Source organism: Ptychodera flava, chromosome 20, assembly GCF_041260155.1.
Source record: "Ptychodera flava strain L36383 chromosome 20, AS_Pfla_20210202, whole genome shotgun sequence".
Classification (NCBI taxonomy): domain Eukaryota; kingdom Metazoa; phylum Hemichordata; class Enteropneusta; family Ptychoderidae; genus Ptychodera; species Ptychodera flava.
Genome location: NC_091947.1, coordinates 32,637,024 through 32,657,351, shown reverse-complemented (window position 1 = coordinate 32,657,351; position 20,328 = coordinate 32,637,024). Strand labels below are relative to the sequence as shown.

Sequence of the window (20,328 nt, the reverse complement as noted above, 5' to 3'; positions counted from 1 at the left end):
TGACTCCCCCTCCTATCGGGCATTTCAAAAACATGGTGACCCCATCACCAAAGTCCAAAACAGGGTGACCCCATGAATCCACCGCCCCCTGGCTAAAGAAACTGAACAATCCATCTAAAAGTAATACTGCTACAAACGCCGATTCATGAACGAAAACGACCTTCAAATACTGAAGCAAGTTTGTGTCTGTACATACAAATAGATAGGCACAAAGCAATTTCTGCGTTTATGATGATGTAATATCATCTGGCACTTTTTGAGATATTTTCACTGCACCATAAGGAAATTCATTTTTTTTGAGATCCTGGGACATATCCTAATACAAGGAACGACTTAAAATTAGGGAGCATTGGTTTTTTTTTTCGGGGAGGGGGGTCGGCAAAACTATCAGGGGTGGTTGACTTGTAAAAACATTTGGGGTCAAGTTTACATTCTTAGTTTCATCCCCACTATTATAAGGCCAAACATTTGTTAAGCCAACAATATTAAAAACCAATTTTGATATATTTTTTAAGAGTTTTTGCTCTCTGTGTCAACTCCAATCTCTTGTTTTACATCTTTATCCTGTTGTATTCAGCCTGTCAACACAGCTTGTGTTTGTGTAATTTGCATTTGTATCCGTGACAGGTGAATTTAGCTTTGGACTCAAATTCAATCATCAACAAGAGTATATACATATAAAGGCTTTGTTGACAATTGAAATTGTCGTTGATACATTAAACAGAAATATTGAACAAAAATTATCAACAGTTGCAGCTAGTTTATGTCCGCTGTCACAAGGTCCACTTGTTGTTTTTACTTGCGAAAATTCAAGGGCATTTATATTGTTTTAGATTGTTTCAAAATAAAAGTTATGAAATGCTATAAAATAATTATTATTAACATTAGAGGCATAGGATGACATAACAATGTTATTCATTCATTTTTTCAATTGAATTATCCACCAACCTGTGGACACTGAATAGGCAAAAAAGGGAAACCAAACTGTTTTCTGATCCCAGCCGTATACCTAGTGCAAACAGTTCAAACACCTCTCTACAACACCTCAGAACTTTATAATCCCCTCTTGATTTCGTCCAGCCCCCTCCAGTATGTGTAAATGCAGCCTAATGACATGCGTTTCTACTTTCTGACGTAACCCACATTTATTGTAATGGTCACATCACGATTCTGCAGACTAATAAAATGAAAGTACTTTTTACCAGGTGAAGACGTTGTCATGTTGGTACATCACGCGATGATATCTGAGAAACAACATGTTGTACCAAGGCTTGCCACACCGCAACCCGACAATAATTCTTACTTTGTTTAAGTATTTCCCATGTTCCGTGTCTATAAAGCATATGTCCCAGTGGCTTGAAACTACCACTACATATTTTGAGAGTGACAGCCTTGCAGTATGACTATTGTACAAGACTTGACAGAGGTTGATAGTTCTGTCTCTATATGATTTTATTTGGGACTCTGTAACTCCCCAAAACGCTCAACAGAAAACACAAATTAAAGTTTGCTTTTTAAAGCTGCATGCCTGATATCTACGAAAATTCTTTTTCAGGTCCCTTGAGATGCCTTCAGTCAAGTTTGTTCAAATGACGACAAAATATGCCTATGTACAGTTTTTTGAAATGTTTCTCCTTTTTGTTCGAAAATGTTTTTCTAGGCTCCAAAGTCGCCAGCCTGATAGATTTTGAATATTATGGTTAGTATATTTCTAGACATGAGCACTTAAGAATTTGATCAAAAAACCGATCATTTTGTTGTTAGGGAACAAGCATCAGTAACGGCAGGAAGACAGAAAATTAGTGGGGAGGGGGGCAGAAAGAAACACTGACGCTGGGTGTTGAGGTAGCTTGAACATTCCAGAGTATCGCGAGGGAGTCTCCAACTTTTTACTCAGTGCAAATCATACAGATATATTGCCCTGAATGGGAATGAGTACTGTAACAGTTCTTCCATAAACCTGTATTCTGAGGTTATCCAATGAAACGGCTGTATTTCAATGACTGGCATTCATTCGTTAATGGTATCACTTAATCTCTACATGAGTCACTATTTTCACTTACAACAGTTTTTTTGCTTTTACGCGCTAAACGCCGACTGTCAAAGTGCCGGAATGAAAAACGACACCAACAGTGGACTATCATGGGTACTAAAATTGCAGACACTGGTAAGTGGAAAGAGAGTTTCAAGTAAACAGTTAATGTTAGAAAGATACTAGTTTATATTCATTACAGAGTAGATTATATAATTTTTTAAGTAAAAAAACTTTAAATAAATCCACATGTTTACGAGATTAGCTTACAATATTGAGTACTAACTGTAACACTTTATTTACGAGCAATCATTATAACGTAAATAGATAAGTGTAATCCTAAAGACAATGGTCATGAAACACACAAAAATGAGATCAAAACGCGAATAATATTCTAGCCCTGTATACATATATCATTGAATTAATATTTCTATCAGTAATTTACGATAAATCAGATATACAGCAAAACGTAATCATAGGTCTCGGTTAAAAATGCAGAATATTTAAAATAACAATGAAAACAGGACTACATTAACTATGGAAAGACAAAACCTGCATACGAAAAGAGCGAAAATGTGTATGAGACTAGATTACAATGAAAAGCCTGGCAAGATTTTGATAAAGGACTGTCAAAATCACATGTTACACAATCACATAATTACATTTATCTATTCGATATTGTACATTAAAATGATCGAGCTGATTTCAATCACATTTACCTATTTGTGAAAATATTCATAAAATTTGGTGACAGCTTGCCTGTGTTGTTTCCAATTCTTATAACGTTTACATATTTATTTATACTGGTCGAGTTGATACACTTAATAATGTTATACTGTCAGATACTGAATCAGCAAACATTTACATTTAGATCATATGTGGCAGCCGTTGCTGTACTTCAAATTGCCGCAGTTGAATAAAATATTACTATGATTGAAGTGATTAAAATTATGTGGTTATATCTTTTCATTTATTTGCATTTTATTCTAATAATGGTATAAAAAGTAAAACAAGATCTTCGTCGACAAGTAGTTAGATGTTCGTCTTGGCCGCGGTGCCCTGATTTAGCAAGAATGGAACAATGACTCAATGATATACGTTTACTAATAGGACGTTAATAATATATTGATCTTCTGAATCGACAAAGTACTTAACACATTTTTAAATTAAGTTAGAGTACTCAAGACTTTCCAATGGGTACAAATTTGCACTACTTCCAGCAGTCTTAGTTGTGTACTCTTATGAAACTCCATCCATACAATCTCTTCACAAACCTTGATATGAAGCTAGTGATTGCCATGAATTTAAACAGCACTCATCGATATATTGATGATGAGCAATCCCAGTAAGTCTGATTAACGTGTATATATCCACATGTATCTCGTTACTTTTAATAGCTTTTGTCTTGTGCTGGGGAGTTGGGGGGGGGGGGGGGGGGGCAAACTGCATGATCTGCAGAAATCTGCTATATTGAAAATGCGGACGACCGCACAAGTCTTTTATGCCTCACTTAGGTGGCAAAATCGTATTTAAGGTACCGAGAATTAGAATTAAACAAGGACAGAAACTGAGAACCCAGCGTCATACCATCATTTGTTTCTCAAAATTACTCAAAATATGTGTTGCATGACTGAAATTTTAAAATTGGTCATTCATGTTTTGGAATTTTGAAATAACAGACTATCCTTATCTGTCAAGAAATGATTCATTATCTCAAGCGTATGATGAATACATTTTAGAATGTCTGAGATACTGAAGAGATTGTGATTTACATGAAGACTTTTGACTGAGATACAACTTATTGGTATTAAAACTTATTGGTATTAAAACTAAGTCAAACATTCAAACATGACTTCTATGAACATCGATTGGGTATATCATTTGAGAAGTTCAATCATCGAAATATTACATGTTGCACCACCTCTTATCAGTGGCGCTAGTGTCCTTATTAACTGCTTCATGGACATGCAATTTTGTTAAATTGAACGGATACAACAGATGGATCTGTTTAGGCGTTACATAGCGAAAGTTACATTCTGAAGCTTCCACTGTGACTTATCATGCAAAGGCGGAACTTTAAATAATAAATCGGAGTTAATCCGACTGAACTGTATGATTTTTCTGAAAGGGTGCATTGATGATATTTGTGATCTACGATATCAGTTTTTCGTTCAGTAGTACGCCAACGCATGTGACACATATTGCATGGTATAACAAGATAGAAAATTGTCTGCAATACATTTTAACGCTTTGCAAATTTTGTACCATAGACCTCAATTTTGCTATATATCTTCGAAGGCATAAAGAATAACTAAATATTTATATTTAGTGCTAGCATATATCATACCGTGTAACAATTTTTCTTTGTTTAATCAATCGAATTAACTTAAAATGATTAATATAATTTTATGTGGTTTTTACGTCATGATGCCATTGATATTAGTCGCAGATTAGCGTTGCAAGTTGTCGGTTGGAAACTAGTCAAACTTTGAATTCAATGCATTATATTTCCCTGTAAGTATTTCGTCATTGGTGGTGTAGTTCTGCAAAATGCACATTACTTTGGCTAGTGAGTGATACAGATGTCACGACGATCGGTGAACCTGATAGTCATACTTCCGTTCACATAGACGTATCCGTGGTATTGGCAAGAAATGGTGACGTAGCATTTGCAACATCATCGATAATATCTGATGAGTCAAATAGGCGGCGCCCATCATCGTACAGGAGCCCTGAAATTAACACGATAAAAAAATTTAAATATCGTTATCGATTACAAAGTATCAATATAGATAAGGAACCACATTTCTTGAGAAGCTGGATATTAGGTAGGGTGACAGACGTCTTAAATTAATGAGATAGTGAAGGTTCGGTAAAGAAAATATTAAGAAGATATCTGAAAATGATGATATCTGAAAATAAAATCTGATTGTATACAAATTCGATGAATAATTTGAAAATTTCATGCGAAGACTGTGAATGTACAGCAATGAGCAGACAAGTGCATACTCTTGTTGATTTGAAAGATTTTCAATGCCCAGTCGCATCAGACTAGGATACCATTTCATGTGAAATATATTCCTGTGGAGAAAATGTGAAAATGTCGCAATATCATTGCTTTTTCTCATTCAACATAACTCTTTCAATGCTAATGATAATAATAATGACAATAACATTATAGTTTATTGTAATATAAATTATGAAACGATTTTATAATTGATAGGTCTTTCCTTTCATTATTCATTTGTGAAGCAGTTCAAACTCTGCACTTTACAGGATTAGCATAAATATTTAATGTCACTGGAAAAAGTTCTTTCCTATATGCTTTATTGTGATCAAAGTTCCTTTCACAAATGTAATTATTACGATAAGACAGTTTCGTTATGTAAACTGCTTTTAAGATAAAACTGTATTTGTCTTTTGCGCGATTGCTTTGCTATACTCTTATTCTAGACAGGTGTTTTAGGGACATAACAAAACACTTAATAATTAAAATAAATCGAATTCAAACATTTAGACTCGTATTTTGATTGTCACACACCTTTGAACATTTGTCATGCTATCAGTTCGATAATCGTTTCTACTTGTGAACAATGATAACACTTTTATTTTCATGATATGAGTGTACTTGGACAGTTTTATCAGTAATTTTTGACATTCATCGACGCCGCGTTCTGATAGTCATACTTCACATCGATGTATTACATTTTCGTTAGCTGGCAGTAAGTCATGTCGATGTATGTGAGATAAGTATGCAATGAATTAACAGACCATGCATTGATCAAATAAGTATCGTTACCTCAAAGTATGACGAAAGCGTCATGCAGAGCTAAACATTTGTCTTTTGAAATTACAATGATGTCCACAAATATATACGTTTTGTCTTTTGAAGTTAGTGTATCTTAATGCGGGTCAGCGACCGTACTCAAAGGGTAGTCGGGATTTATTTTACGTCCAACTCAATACTTCGAATCCGGATTTATTATCTTGTCGTCTACAATTATCCGAACAACCATTTGAGTTGGGTCCGAAACAAATGGATCAGTACTTTGATAGCTCTCTGTTTAGACAACTCTTCGTCATTCGTCGAACTACAACTGACTTTCGTCGCGCTGTCATCCGGCATCGTTTACTGTGAATACCATAGGCAGTCTCGAAGTTGTTCAAACCAAACGTTGGAATGGATATCTGCATATACTAGCTTGTCTAACAAATAGCATACCGTTGTAGCGATTGCCGTATGAGTGCAAATGTTAAATTATAGAAACGAGAAACGAGGAAAATATAGCCATGGATATGACTGCATATGATTATACAATGGGAGAGGGATGATTATTCAAATGTGAAGTTTAATATCAAATGGTAAAATAACAAGTGTTAAAATATGTATGTCGCAACTAATGGTAGGTTTTCTATGTAATTTTGTAATGTTGTGAACGGATCTCCCTTTGAATTTAATTTCAGTTACGAGTAGAAAAGCGATACAGAGAACAAAAACATCACTAACTATGCATATATTATATCTTACTAGACCGAATTCGAACTTAAACAGAAAGCACTCACCGGCAACGCACGCTGTCATACAACAAGCTATGGTGGCTGCGAAGATAGCTCTGATACATGTCACCACCAACTCGCCCTTTCTCTCCGGTATCATGGGTCCTAGCACTCCAATCATTATACCGAGGCTGTCAAGGCTGGTAAAGCCGCACAGTGCATAAGTAGCTATGACTTGAGATCGCACCTGTGAAGTTAAAATCGATAAAACAAGTGTAGCAACTAGCCCTTTAAATGAGATTTATCTAGCATGTTATTAGCTTTGACTAATTTTACTTCCCTTGCTGGATTATTTCAAAAATTATGGATTTGCAGGATCTATATATGTCTTACGAAGGTCTATGTTCCTAATTTTGTGAAAGAGAAATTTCGATTTGGAAGTTTGCAAAGGTACTATGTATAGCGTAGGGCTGAATATTTTACAACTTTCAATTAAAATTACAAATATAGTAAGGAAGATGTTTGTGATGGCATCTTGTATTCTCCTGCGTCGTTATCTTAGTCAAATAATGGAAGCTTGATCTACTGGATAACAATTGGAAAAACTGGTGTCATTGTAACTGACAAACTATTGTCTGTAGACCAATTATGAATGTTGTTGTTTATATTTTTCTCCTTATCACAGTGTCTCCAGTTTTTAAGGTTTATGGAAATCAGTGCAGCTGATTTCGATTCAGCTAGACACACTATCTTAATGTGACGCTAAGTTTGTGTGACGCTGACAACAGTGATCCCATGAAAAAGGTGTTGCTTCAATAAACTAATTACTGTGTAGAGGCTTTAATTTATGGAAGAGGTATCTTGTGTCTCAAGCTTTAACACAGGGAGCCAATCGTTAGCTCTCACTTACAACCCTTCGCAAGGTCGATTTTGTCTTTCCTGCTTGATAAACAGTTAAGTAGCCACGGGTGTGAGGTAGATTTCTCTGATTGACATACCGATATTGCTCCATTCTTGACGAGATCTGCCAACTGCAAGTATGCGACAAATTCGTTGAGGAAAGTCTTGACACCTATCAGTTCAGCAACAATCTCGCAGTCAGCGGTTTCCACTCCCATCAACCAAGCAAATGGATACAATAGATATCGACAAATGAGCTACAAAACAATAATGTTAAATATTATCACATAAGGAAAATACTTAACACAATAAATGCAGAGTAGTGCTTATAATAGTTTTAACTGCAGACAATTAAATTCCAAACCTTCATATGCGTTAATTTCATAGGCTCTAATAAATTTGATTAGTATTCTATTTCCGGGACTATACAAATGTGAGTTGAATGTTTTAATGACGCGAATTACTGTCAAGACGCACTATGGTAGTCGCATACAAAATTCGTTTCACTAAAAATCCTGTTTGGCTGCATATAATATATATATATATATATATATATATATATATATATATATTATATATATATATATTAATATATATGTGTGTGTGTGTGTGTGTGTGTGTGTGATGTGATATATATATATATATATATATATATATATATATATATTATATATATATCTCGAGCAATGAATGACATGTACTGTACATTGTAAAATATGAACGTTTTTATTTAGTATATGAATAACAACAAAGTTGTCTTAATTTGAAATTAAAAAATCAATCAGAATACAAGTTTAAATGAAACAGTAACAAAAAGCTTGTCTTATTTTGAAAGGGTACGTCAATCAGAATAAAAGTATAATGAAATGTTCAACCGAAATAATCCCAGTCACTTTTGTATAAACTAGCGGATGAAAAACTGGTCAGGTGTCTGCTACTTAGCGGTGACGTGACGAATTGTTACGGCTTTCTGTAAATCCTCCGCGATATCTGTGAGACTATTGATGATACGTGTATGTTTCACAAGTGCAAATTTCTCATCTCCATCACGGTCACTGTCGTTGCTACTGTGCAAATCGCCGACGGAAAACGCCTTCCCATCCGTCGGAAAGATTTGATGTAGGAACATCGCAGTCGAAATTCACGAACTCTTTGCCCGTCAATGGTTGGTTATTCGTAGAGTTTCACCAGTTGCTTCGACGAGACGATGAAGTTCTCTGTCGTCACTTCCCCTTTTGCCACTTTCTCCGGTTGCTTCGACAGGCAATCCCGCTTTCCGAAAACAGTTTGCAATGGTTTCTTTGGAAACATCGTTCCAAGGTCGTCCCATCCATTGGCACGCACCTAGGACATTGATAAATCGCGAAATCCCTGTAGCAGCACAGACAAATATGACAGACAAATATACAATGAGTGTGTTTGAACCAAATTTGAAGCATCTTGGTTTCGCTGATTTACCAGTGATTAGTGTCTTCATTTGCTCCGCGCCATTCATGTTGGCACATGCCACCAAATTCAAACACTCTTTTGACTTTTATCCGCCGAAACAGTGCTTGCCTTTTATTAAAAATGTCTTGTCTAGAAGGGCACGATAGAAAGTACTAGTTTCATCCATGTTGAAAATGTCGCTGGGTGAGTAACCGTCAATGATTGTGGATAGCCGGGAATTCAATGACTTGACCATGTCTTCGGATACATCTGCGCTTTAACTGTTGACGATGTGAAATGTGACATTATGGCATTTGTTAAAACTGTCAAGCCATCCATTCGATGCTTTAAATTGTTTATTTTCAATCTTTCTGTCACATATTGTTTAGTATTATTATGACGTACATATTACCCAAAACTCCTATAGATCCGGAAGTTCATATTATGGTCTGTATTTTTGTAAGGTGTTCTGTTGAATGAACGCCACATGGTGTCAGGAGTGGGATCGCCGTAAAACAAACAAAAAGACCAAATTATCCACGGGTTTTGCACAATGGCAGCCACACCGCCGATGTTACATGTACAGCTGAAAGAACCGGAGCCCCTTTCTCTGGAAGGAAATCTGTCGGAAAACTGGCGCCGATTCGAACGAAAAATCATGATATACATGAAGGCGTCCCGAGTAGAAGACACCGCTGATGAAGGTATAGAAATCGCGCTACTTTTCCACTGCGTGGGGCATGATGCTGTTAAATTGTATGACACCTTCAGTTTTGACCCGGCGTCCGACAAAGACAAGTTCAACGCGAACTTAGCGGAATTCCGGGACCATTGCAACCCCGAAAAACACACTGTGTTGAGCGATACAGATTCTGGGAGTGTGGGCTAAAAGAAGGTGAGTCCATGATCAATTCTTAACAGAGTTAAAAAAGAGAGCAAAATCTTGTGAATTCACCAAGGGTAATCAGGAAGAATTGAATATTCTGCACCGAATCGTAAAAGGTATTCGGGATGTACACTTGAAAGGGAGATTGCTGAGAGAAACTCCAACCACATTGGCCAAGGCCATTGATATGTGTCGTGCTGCAGAAAGTAGCAAATCTCAGATAGAAGCAATGACAACAAAGAAGAAACAGGTTCACGCTGTTCAGAAAGTAAAGTGGTCGAAACGGACCAGGAAGTTTACGGAGTCCCATGATAAGGATAGGGGCAAACAATTCAAATGCTGCCAGTACTTGGAATACAATTCCCCCTGCGATTAGAAATAGCTGAACTTTACTCCCTTTCAAAGTAAAGTTGCGAAGTTATCTTATGACGAAGTTTACAAAAGAGGGTTCAGATTTAGATTAATTTATTTTCTTTTGTTGCAATGAAGATGGGTTATTCGTAGAGTTTCACCAGTTACTTATCCTTATTTTGAACACTTGCTGTATGTACATGTACATTGTATTGCTATTTATACGCATGTACTTTTTTCGAGCTCTCAGAGGGCTCTGATGTAAATTACAATTTGATTTGTAACTCAGATTACCCTCTTGAAAGGGAAACCTAAGTCCAGCGACTTTGACAGTTTATCCCTTCCAAAATCACCCTTGAGTAAAATGCAGCTCAAATTTGCATCATAATTGCACGCGCTGACGACTACGGCACGACGAAAAGAGAACTTGAAGTAGACGACATTTATGGAAATGAGCCCGGAATTCCATGGGCGCGAAAGGGCTCATGGGAGAAGCGTGCGTGACGTCATCGGCGATACAGACGATTGTAGCTTGCAGCTGGAGGAGTACTGTGAACAGTTCAGCGCGTTCGTAGGACGACTATGGAGAGTTCGGACAGCGATATTTCTGACATCGAGTATTACTTTTCCCTGACTGAAATCAAACCATACTAATTTGAACCTGTCCAAGATATATAATAATTAGAAAGCATCTCAAAACATCGTTCATATCTTGGTTGCTTGCGTTTTGTGTATGATTCAGCGGAGGGAGTCACTGTGCTTGTACAGATCCCGAACTGGATTGGAGAGACTGAGTGACCCTGCGATCCTTCAACGCTACGTTTCTAAAACATAGTTTTGTGTATCAGTCGCTTAAAATTAATTTTTGGTTCGTGAATGATACGGAATGATTGACTGATTGTATGTGTTACCGTGTAAGTCGAGCTTGGCCAGATCTTTAAGGTTGCGAAATCTCCGTCCGATATGTATCAGAAAATATTTATTCGCGATTTGACAAATCTATTATAGTGTCGTCTATTTTTCGAAGCTGGTGTCGAACTTAGGAAGTCGGACTTATTCAGATCTACAAAGTGGTGAAATCGCCGATATAATGAATATTTGCCCGCTATTTAAAAAAATAGTATCGTCTTAAAGCTTTTTGTAAGGAATGTGTTTCATACAAGACCAGCCCAAACTCCCGATGATTTCCGATATGTCCTCTATTCAAGTCCCGATCGCCAAGTAAAAAATGTAAAGAATGTAATTTGTGCAAGGGCCTTCCGAGTCCCGATGATATCCGATCGGCCCTCTCGACGAAGTCCCGTGTGGACATTTAATGGAAAAAATGCTTTACATGTAAAAAATGTATTTCGTGCATTAATAAATCTAATAATGTAAAACATACAGTATTCTTGACTTCCGGCATGGATGCTATTTTTGAACTAAGAGTCGGACAGAGGTATTCGGGTGGTCAGATCTGTTAGGTGGTGAAATCTCTGATATACATCGGATATTTACCCACGATTTGACAAAGTATCGTCTAGTATCAGAGTTACAGTCCTAAGTCGCCGATATTTATCGGATAAATATCCGTGATTTCGTCACCCGGCATGCCAACACCACACAGTGCAAGTAAATCTAGGATCGTCTGGTATCGATATTAGCCTAGGAGTTCCGGCACAATTGATATTTATCGGGTAAATATAATATCGGCGATTTCTCACATCCGGCGTGCCGAGACACAGTAGGCAAAAAGTCATTCCAATATCTTGTGATATCAATATTACAAGGTATAGTCCCGAAATTGCCTATATTTATTGGTTATATATCGGAGATGTGGCAGACCCGGGATGTCAAGATTAGAGACGCTTTGTGTAGTTTCGTCTTTGGATTTTAGAGTCCCGCGAAATCGCCAATATTAATATTTATCTGGTTAAAACCGGCGATAGTAGGCTGACTCAGCATGTCAAGATACGAACCGCATTGTGTAGTATCGTCTTGTATCGGTATCAGAATCCCGAAATCCCTTATAAAACAATCATCCTGAAAGACTTAGAACATAACGTTGTATCTTTTACAGATTTTTAAACTCGCCCGACTTTCTTTAGCCACTGTCTTCGAAAAAGCTGTTCTGTGGGAAGACGGTAAAAGCTGACTCCGTTTGTTCTTCCCTGAGTGATTTTGCACTCAACTGAACACCAGTTAGCTATTTTTATGCTATTGAGCATTAAAGAGTCGTAACGTGCAGAACTGCACTCCTGGAGTCATAGATTCCAATGCTTTGGTAGGCTGTCACACACGTTCGTGTATCGCCGATGACGTCATGCACGCTCCTCCCATAAGCCCTTTCGCGCCCATGGGATTCCGAGATCATTTCCATAAATGTCGTCTACTTCAATGTCTCTTTTCGTCGCTCCGTAGTCGTAGGCGCGTGCAATTATGTTGCAAATTTGAGCTGCATTTTATTCAAGGGTGATTTTGGAAGGGATGAACGGTCAATGTCGCTGGACTTAGGTTTCCCTTTAAATAAAGTATAATATAATAATAAAATAATAATAATAATAATAATAATAATAATAATAATAATAATAATAAATGTGGTACCCTTCTTCACGGGCCTTGTTCATGTTCAGCTTTCGGCAAAGAATGTCACATATGTAAGGAAAAGGGCCATTTCGCGAAGTTTTGCAAAAATAAATCTCGTGATCACACAGTGTTAGAAGAGCAGTCTGATCGTGATATCGCTAATAGTGATGATGGGGACCGAAACCATTTGTTCGTTGGAGAGCTTACCACTGTTGATGCACATGGTTGCCAGACAACTGACAAAGACACAACATCATGGTACTCTACAATGATGATTAATGGCTTGAAGGTGAAGATAAAACTTGACTCCGGATCAAGTGCCAACGTGCTCCCGATGACATTATATAGGCAATTGCCCTACAAACCGAAACCGGAACTTACGCCAAATAAGACAATATTGTCTGTCTATGGAAACACAGAGGTTGTACCCCATAGCATTGCAACAATGAGAGTTACTGTTAAAAGCCATGCTGAGGTGATGGATTTTCATATCGCTGATGTAAACTCACCACCATTACTAGGTCTTAGGTCATGTCTGAAACTGAACCTCATCAAGCGAATCGATGCGGTGAGCGATGGCAAAATTCCTCACCAAGGAGTCACTATTGGAAGAATACAGTGATGTTTTCACTGGACTGGGTCAACTACCAGGGGAATACCACATCGAACTAAAAGATGATGCAAAGCCAGTAATTCACCCTGTCAAGAGAGTACCATTCAGCATCCAGGATAAGCTACAAAAAAACTGCTGATGATGGAAGCCAGTGGTGTCATAACGAAAGTTGACAAGCCAACTGTTTGGGTTAACAGTCTTGTAGTAGTCGAAAAGAGAGACGGATCACTAAGAGTACGTTTAGATCCCAGAGACCTTAACAAAGCCATTCAGAGAGAGCATTTCCCCATTCCAACCCTAGAGGAGATTTCAGCCAAGCTAAATGGAATTACAGTCTTCTCCATACTTGACATGAAAGATGGCTACTGGCATGTCAAGCTTGATGAAGAGAGTTCATACCGCTGTACATTTAACACACCATTTGGCCGATACCGTTTTAAGCGACTTCCGTTCGACATATGTTCAGCAAGCAAAGTGTTCCAGAAAAGAAGTGAACAAGTTTACGGTGATATCAGCGGCGTTTAAGTAATTGCTGATTATCTGATAATTGCAGGCAAAGACGATTCTGATGCAGACGAAACACTGAGAGTAACACTGAGAGTAAGTGATGGATAGAGCCAAAGACAACAATGTGAAGTTGAATAAGAAGAAGATTCAATTGCGTGTGAATGAGGTAAAATATGTTGGAAACATCGTCACACCCGATGGGTTGAGGCTACATGATGATAAAGTGGAGGCAATCTTGGAGATGCCAAAGCCTGAGTCCAAAGAAGACCTCCGACGTCTACTAGGCATGGTAAATTATATGGCCCAGTTCATTCCAAACATGTCCGAAATGACATCACCACTGCAAGAACTGCTTGCCGATAACGTACTATGGACATGGGGTGATAAGCAAGACGACGCATTGGTGCGCATTGAGACATGCTTGTCTAAGTAAACAAGTACTGAAGTTCTTCGATGTTAATAGACCTGTTGGAATACAGACAGACGCATCGCAGAACGGTCTCGGATCATGTTTATTTCAAGATGACTATCCCATTCCATACGCATCACGCTCCCCAACACAAGCAGAACAGAATTATGCACAAATAGAAAAGGAGATGCTCGCCATTGTGTTTCATGTGAACGCTTTAACCAGTATATGTGTATGGTAAAGCCATCCAAGTACAGTCAGATCACAAACCATTGGAAACCATCCTAAAGAAGCCACTTTGCAAAGCATCACCTAGGGTTCAGCGTATGATGATGAGACTGCAAAGATACCAACTTGATGTCAGATACACACCCGGAGAGTAAATGTATAGCTGACGCATTGTCACTAGCATATGTAGGACATACACAACAAGATGAAGAGCTGAATGCTGATGAATATCGTTGTACACTCATTGATTGAAAATCTCCCAGCTGCACCTGATAAGCTGAATGAGTTGGGAGATGCCACTGCGGAGCACGAAACCCTTCAAGCACTGCAGAAGGTCGTCAAACAAGGATGGCCACAACAAAAGTACCAGGTGCACGGTCCTATCAGAGCATACTGGACCATGATGAAATACATGAGGCGACGGACTAATGTTTGTTGGTGAGAGAATAATAATACCAACATCATGGAGGATACGCATGTTGGAAATTGTTCATGAGAGTCATTTAGGCATTGAAAAATGCACAGCAAGAGTAAGATCAGTAATTACTGGCCAGGGATGTCAACAGACATTGAGGACACTGTAGCCAAATGTAGCATATGCACCAAACACCGTAGTGGAAATCACAGAGAACCCATGATTCTGCATCCAGTGCCTGACAGAGCATGGCAAAAGATCGGAGCAGATACATTCCATCTTAATGGAAATGACTACCTGTTGATGATCGATTACTACTCTAAATATCCAGAGATTAGCTTGCTGAGATCCAAGACAGCAGATGCAGTCATAACTCAAATGAAATCTGTATTCGCCCGGCATAGAATTCCAGATGAAGTGTGTGCACATAATGGTCCATTTGGCAAGTCAACGTTTCTGACAGTACGCCACTGACTGGGGATTCAAGATCAACACATCAAGCCCTACCTATGCTCAGTCGAATGGAATGAGCGAAAGAGCCACAAAGACTATCAAAAAGTTGTTAAAGAAAGCTATGGATGATAACAAGGATCCATACATAGCGCTTTTAGAGTATAGAAACACACCCGTTTCAGGTATGACCTCCTCACCAGCGCAACAGTTGAGCAGAATGTTGAAATCAAAACTACCAACTTCAACAAAACTGCTAAACCCACGGATTGCTACTGAAGCAAGATCTGAATTGGTCAAGCGACAAGAAAGACAAAAAAAGCTATTACGACAGGCACACTAAACCTCTACCTATGATAAAGGTGAATGACATCGTAGGAATAAGGTCAAACAACATATGGAAGCCAGCAACTGTGACAGATCAGCATGAAAGTCCAAGATCCTACATCGTCACAACACCAGAAGGTCAACAGTACCGACGAAATAAAAGGCACCTGTTGAAAGCACTATGGTCAAAACACAGTATTGTACCATCATACCACCATGAAACTCCACTAGACGAAGATGTGCCAACCAGTGAGCCACAAATTGCGTCCCCAGTGAAAGCTGTTCCAAGCGTAGCATGTACACCTTCAATAAAAACTTCCACTTCGACAACACAACCATACACTAGTACAAAAATTTGCGAGAAATTTGCGAGAAATTGACACTTTCTCGCTTTTTGCGAGAAGTAAGCGAGAATACATAACTTTCTCGCAATAACTTAGCGAGAATTTAATTTTCTCGCAATCAGCTGGCAAGAACTGTGTTTTCTCGCTCAGCATCTGCGAGAATAATAGAATCCCACACCCCAATGGGTTGGGATGGAATGTCTCACACTCGTTGGGAATTCTGTCTCGGCGAGTGTAAGACAGAATTCCCCAACGAGTGTGAGACATTCCATCCCAACCAATTGGGGTGTGGGATTATTTTTCTCACGTCCCTCCAATATCTTTAGAAAATTGCATTTTATTGTGGTAGGTTTATATTATCAAAAACCAGCACCCGATTGCACTTGTTTCATTTGTATCATTCCGCAAAGAAAAATGAAGTTCCTTTCATTGATGAGCATATCAAACATGTTAACATGTATATTAACGATATGGTAATTTTGTTTTGTAGGTCAGCCACAAAATTCTCCAGGTCATCTGAGGAAAATGTTGCAAAACAGCTCTGGTGGCCATCTGTTGATGACATTGCGTGAAAGCTGTCGTCTGCTACAGCCTCGTGTGCAAATGGCTCGCTCATCGAAGTCTTTCGCTAACTGAATCGCTGTCAAATCAGTTCTTCTCCAGAAAATATGTCGACGAGCGTAAATAGCCGATAGGTTTGTAATGGCCTGAATTCTCCCGTTACAACATAACAGCGGTCATCCTCCGTGTATTTGTTGCCGACGCCGTGCTGACCGTACTCAAATCTAGAACAACCTGTTCACTCTGCGGTTCAGTCGTCTGTCCCCTATAGTGCCAGTTGTACATTACACGATGTTCTATTCGTCAGATAATTCGTACAGAGAACTGGGCGGTGAGCAGAATTGACCAATCAACATACGTTTCACATACGAGGTGTTCGGTCGGGCAACAATACAGAGTGTGAGAACAAATTGTTCTCACACTGTGTTCTCACACTCCAAGCGCACTGGGGACGTGAGAAACTGAATTCTCGCAATCAATCAGCGAGAAATTTCTTTTCTCGCTTTGCATCTGTGAGAAATTGTATTCTTCTGTGTAAGCATTTCACAAAAATTTCACAATTTCTCGCAAATGCAGAGCGAGAAAACATAGTTCTCGCTGATTGATTGCGAGAATTCAATTTCTCGCGGATGCATGCGAGAAAGCACAGTTCTCACAGCTTGATTGCAAGAAAGTATGTTTTCTCGCTTACTTCTCGCAATACAGCGAGAAAGTGTCCATTTCTCGCAAATTTCTGTACTAGTGATATGAGAAACACACATCGAGTGGGCGTCTTGTACAACTGCCACACAGATACAGGGATGACTATATCATGTGAACGAATTGTTTTGAGCAATAACCTAAGTCAAGTAGAGCGGATGGTAAAGATCCTCTCCACTGGGAAGTCAAGTGCTTGAACCTATGACTTCGCTGTTGTATTGTAAAAACAAAAACAACCAAAAACAAAACCAAAAAAACAACCAAAAAATGAACTCGTTGTGTTACCTGTTTCGAATTGAATTTGTTTGGTTATCTGTTTCAAAACCAACACCAAGTTGAACACTTCACCACATTAGACTCTATTTGAGTGTATCTCATGATCAGTGACAATGAACATTTCATTTTTATTGATTCACATTTTTAGAAAAGTGATATTGTTCAGCTTTCCTGTGAACTGTTCCTAAAAAAAAGAAAGATGTCACATATTTTTAGTATTACTATGACGTACGTATTACCCAACATTCCTATACATCCGGAAGTTCATACTATGGTCTGTATTTTTATTGAGTGTTCTGTTGAATAAACTACTCTTTCAGCGTACACGAGCGCTTGTTCCTTGACCATCGGCCCTGATATCGGCACACCCTGGCTTCGCTTCTTCTAAAACCACTCCAAAAAGAGTGCGTTGATGTCTACATATTCTGTGCGAACACAAAGTCTCTGTCAGTCACCAGCGCAGTTTGAGTCCTATTCTCGTAGTATTTCTTCACGATGTTAAAGAATCGTGCTGGCCCGAGTCTTGCCTATGCCAACTTCTGCAGCGAGTTGACGACAACCTATCTTTATTGAATCGGCGGCTGGGATAAGATCAACGTTACGTTGAATTGTTAGTTTGACACGTTTGCGTTTCAGAGACATGTTTGCAGATCGATGATCGCTAGCGATGTGATGTCAAGACGAAAGACAAAGCACAATTTATACACTTTATATCACTATATCAAAGTCCCTAGAGTATATATATATATATATATATATATATATATATATATATATATATATATATATATATATATATTATATTATATAAGAAACTGTTTATATATATATATATATATATATATATATATATATATATATATATTATATATATATATAAGAAACTGTAGGAATTCAGGTGATCCCTAGTGGAGCGTGGAGTGGGGTGAAGATAGAAGAAACTTGGGTTGACACACACTACCACACCTGGTTGTTAGGTTCCAAACGTATTTATTATACCTCAAACACAACGTTTCGCTCTAAATATTTAGAGCTTCTTCAGGCGTTTCTACAATGAAAAGTACGAACATAAGAATTACAATGGTTGAATTGATTAGAAAAACGGGCAATCTGGAGTTACAAGTATCTGAAATCTGTAGATGTACATAAATGACAGGAGAGAAACTAACCTTGAGGCTGTGGGTACGGTCAAAACTGTCTTGACCGACGCCGAGAGCTGGAAATTGGCGCGCTGAAGTCCAGGGGGTCCCTTTAAATACTAGTATGTGGGGCGCTATTGAAGGCTATGTAAATTTTGGGCGAATATTAACGCCAGCTGGGGACAGTGTGTCAAGTTTTTTGATCCATTGTGATTCTAAGTGTTTGCGTAGTTTTAATCCTGTTTGTTGACTTGTATGATGCCAATTACTGAAATATCACTGATACTGTGTTGATCAGAATTCCTCGAACGCTACCATAAACAATATGTCGGGGAATCAAAAACATCTCTCCGACTTCGTTTCAATAACCACCTCTCCTCAGTGCATCACAAAAAAGATACCCCGGTCGCCATACATTTTAATTCTACAGATCTGTTGTGTTTGAATCGGAATGAAAAAATGATTATGCTGAAGTTCGCTTTGTTCAAGCGCAATCTTGGAGTATTAAGTTAACAAGTCATTTATACTTGCCTGAAATGTAAGCTGTGGACAGTTTACCATCGATCCAAGCCATGCTAGCACTGCGTTAACGAAAGCCAATGTTGCTAAGACTGCAATGAGTTGACATACAACGGCGCCAAAGATCATTAAACCGTCCTGAGCTGCATTAACCATTGCTTCCAAAACATTCTTTTCCTTCCTATGAAAGAAAAAAGGTCGAATATCACTTGTACAGAAATTTGTAAGAAATTTGCAAGAAATGGACACTTTCTCGTTTTTTTGCGAGAAGTAAGCGAGAATACATACTTTCTCGCAATAACTTAGCGAGAATTTAATTTTCTCGCAATCAGTTGGCGAGAACTGTGTTTTCTCGCTCAGCTTCTGCGAGAAACTGAATTCTCGCAATCAATCAGCGAGAAATTTGTTTTCTCGCTCTGCATCTGCGAGAAATTGTATTCTTCTGTGTACGCATTTCACAGAAATTTCACAATTTCTCGCAGATGCAGAGCGAGAAAACATAGTTCTCGCTGACTGATTGTGAGAATTCAATTTCTCGCAGATGCATGCGAGAAAGCACAGTTCTCGCAGCTTGATCGCGAGAAAGTATGTATTCTCGCTTACTTCTCGTAAAGCGAGAAAGTGTCCATTTCTCGCAAATTTCTCGCAAATTTCTGTACTAGTGTATTGGTGTTTACTGTACCTAGAGTAGATGCTGACTAAGAAGCATAAAGTCAAAACACTGTAGACGCTCCGTAATTTACAGTTTTTGTCAACTTATTTTGACATGCCCTAACTCTTAGAAACTGAAAACGTTGATTATTTCGAGCATCTAAGGGGTCTGTGACATTAATTATAAAGTCACTCCCATACTATTGTCTGCTGAAAATACTGAATGACAATGCGATCTTACTGAGAAGTGAAAAGTAAACATCTTGATACACAGTAAAATGCCATAATATTCAGATTACTTGGTTTGAAAATGATTACATTTTGGAGATTAGTATTCCATACGATGTTTTTACTTCAATCAGTATGTCGACAGACTTCTGTCAATAAGCCAAAGGTATTCGTGCAATTATGCGCGAGTTGTTCTCTGTGCGTTGCATCACCTTTATCAATACCAATGAATTTTGTGACGTCATATCCCAGATTACTGCATTATCCAGCATTGAGGCACAAGATGTTTTCTATATCTACAAA

General features: G+C 38.3%; 1 protein-coding gene across 1 annotated transcript in view; it reads right to left on the bottom strand.

Annotated features, from left to right (window-relative positions):
• Window positions 1-2,295: 2,295 nt before the first annotated feature.
• The window catches only part of LOC139120691 (solute carrier family 28 member 3-like), a 33,101-nt gene continuing 15,068 nt past the window's right edge, over window positions 2,296-20,328 (bottom strand). The window contains exons 8-11 of the mRNA XM_070685222.1: window positions 19,159-19,327; window positions 7,528-7,686; window positions 6,596-6,776; window positions 2,296-4,764 (exon numbers count right to left, since the gene is read on the bottom strand). Coding sequence (XP_070541323.1) covers window positions 4,655-4,764; window positions 6,596-6,776; window positions 7,528-7,686; window positions 19,159-19,327 — 619 coding nt within the window. The 3' untranslated portion in view covers window positions 2,296-4,654. The remainder of the gene's footprint in view (window positions 4,765-6,595; window positions 6,777-7,527; window positions 7,687-19,158; window positions 19,328-20,328) is intronic.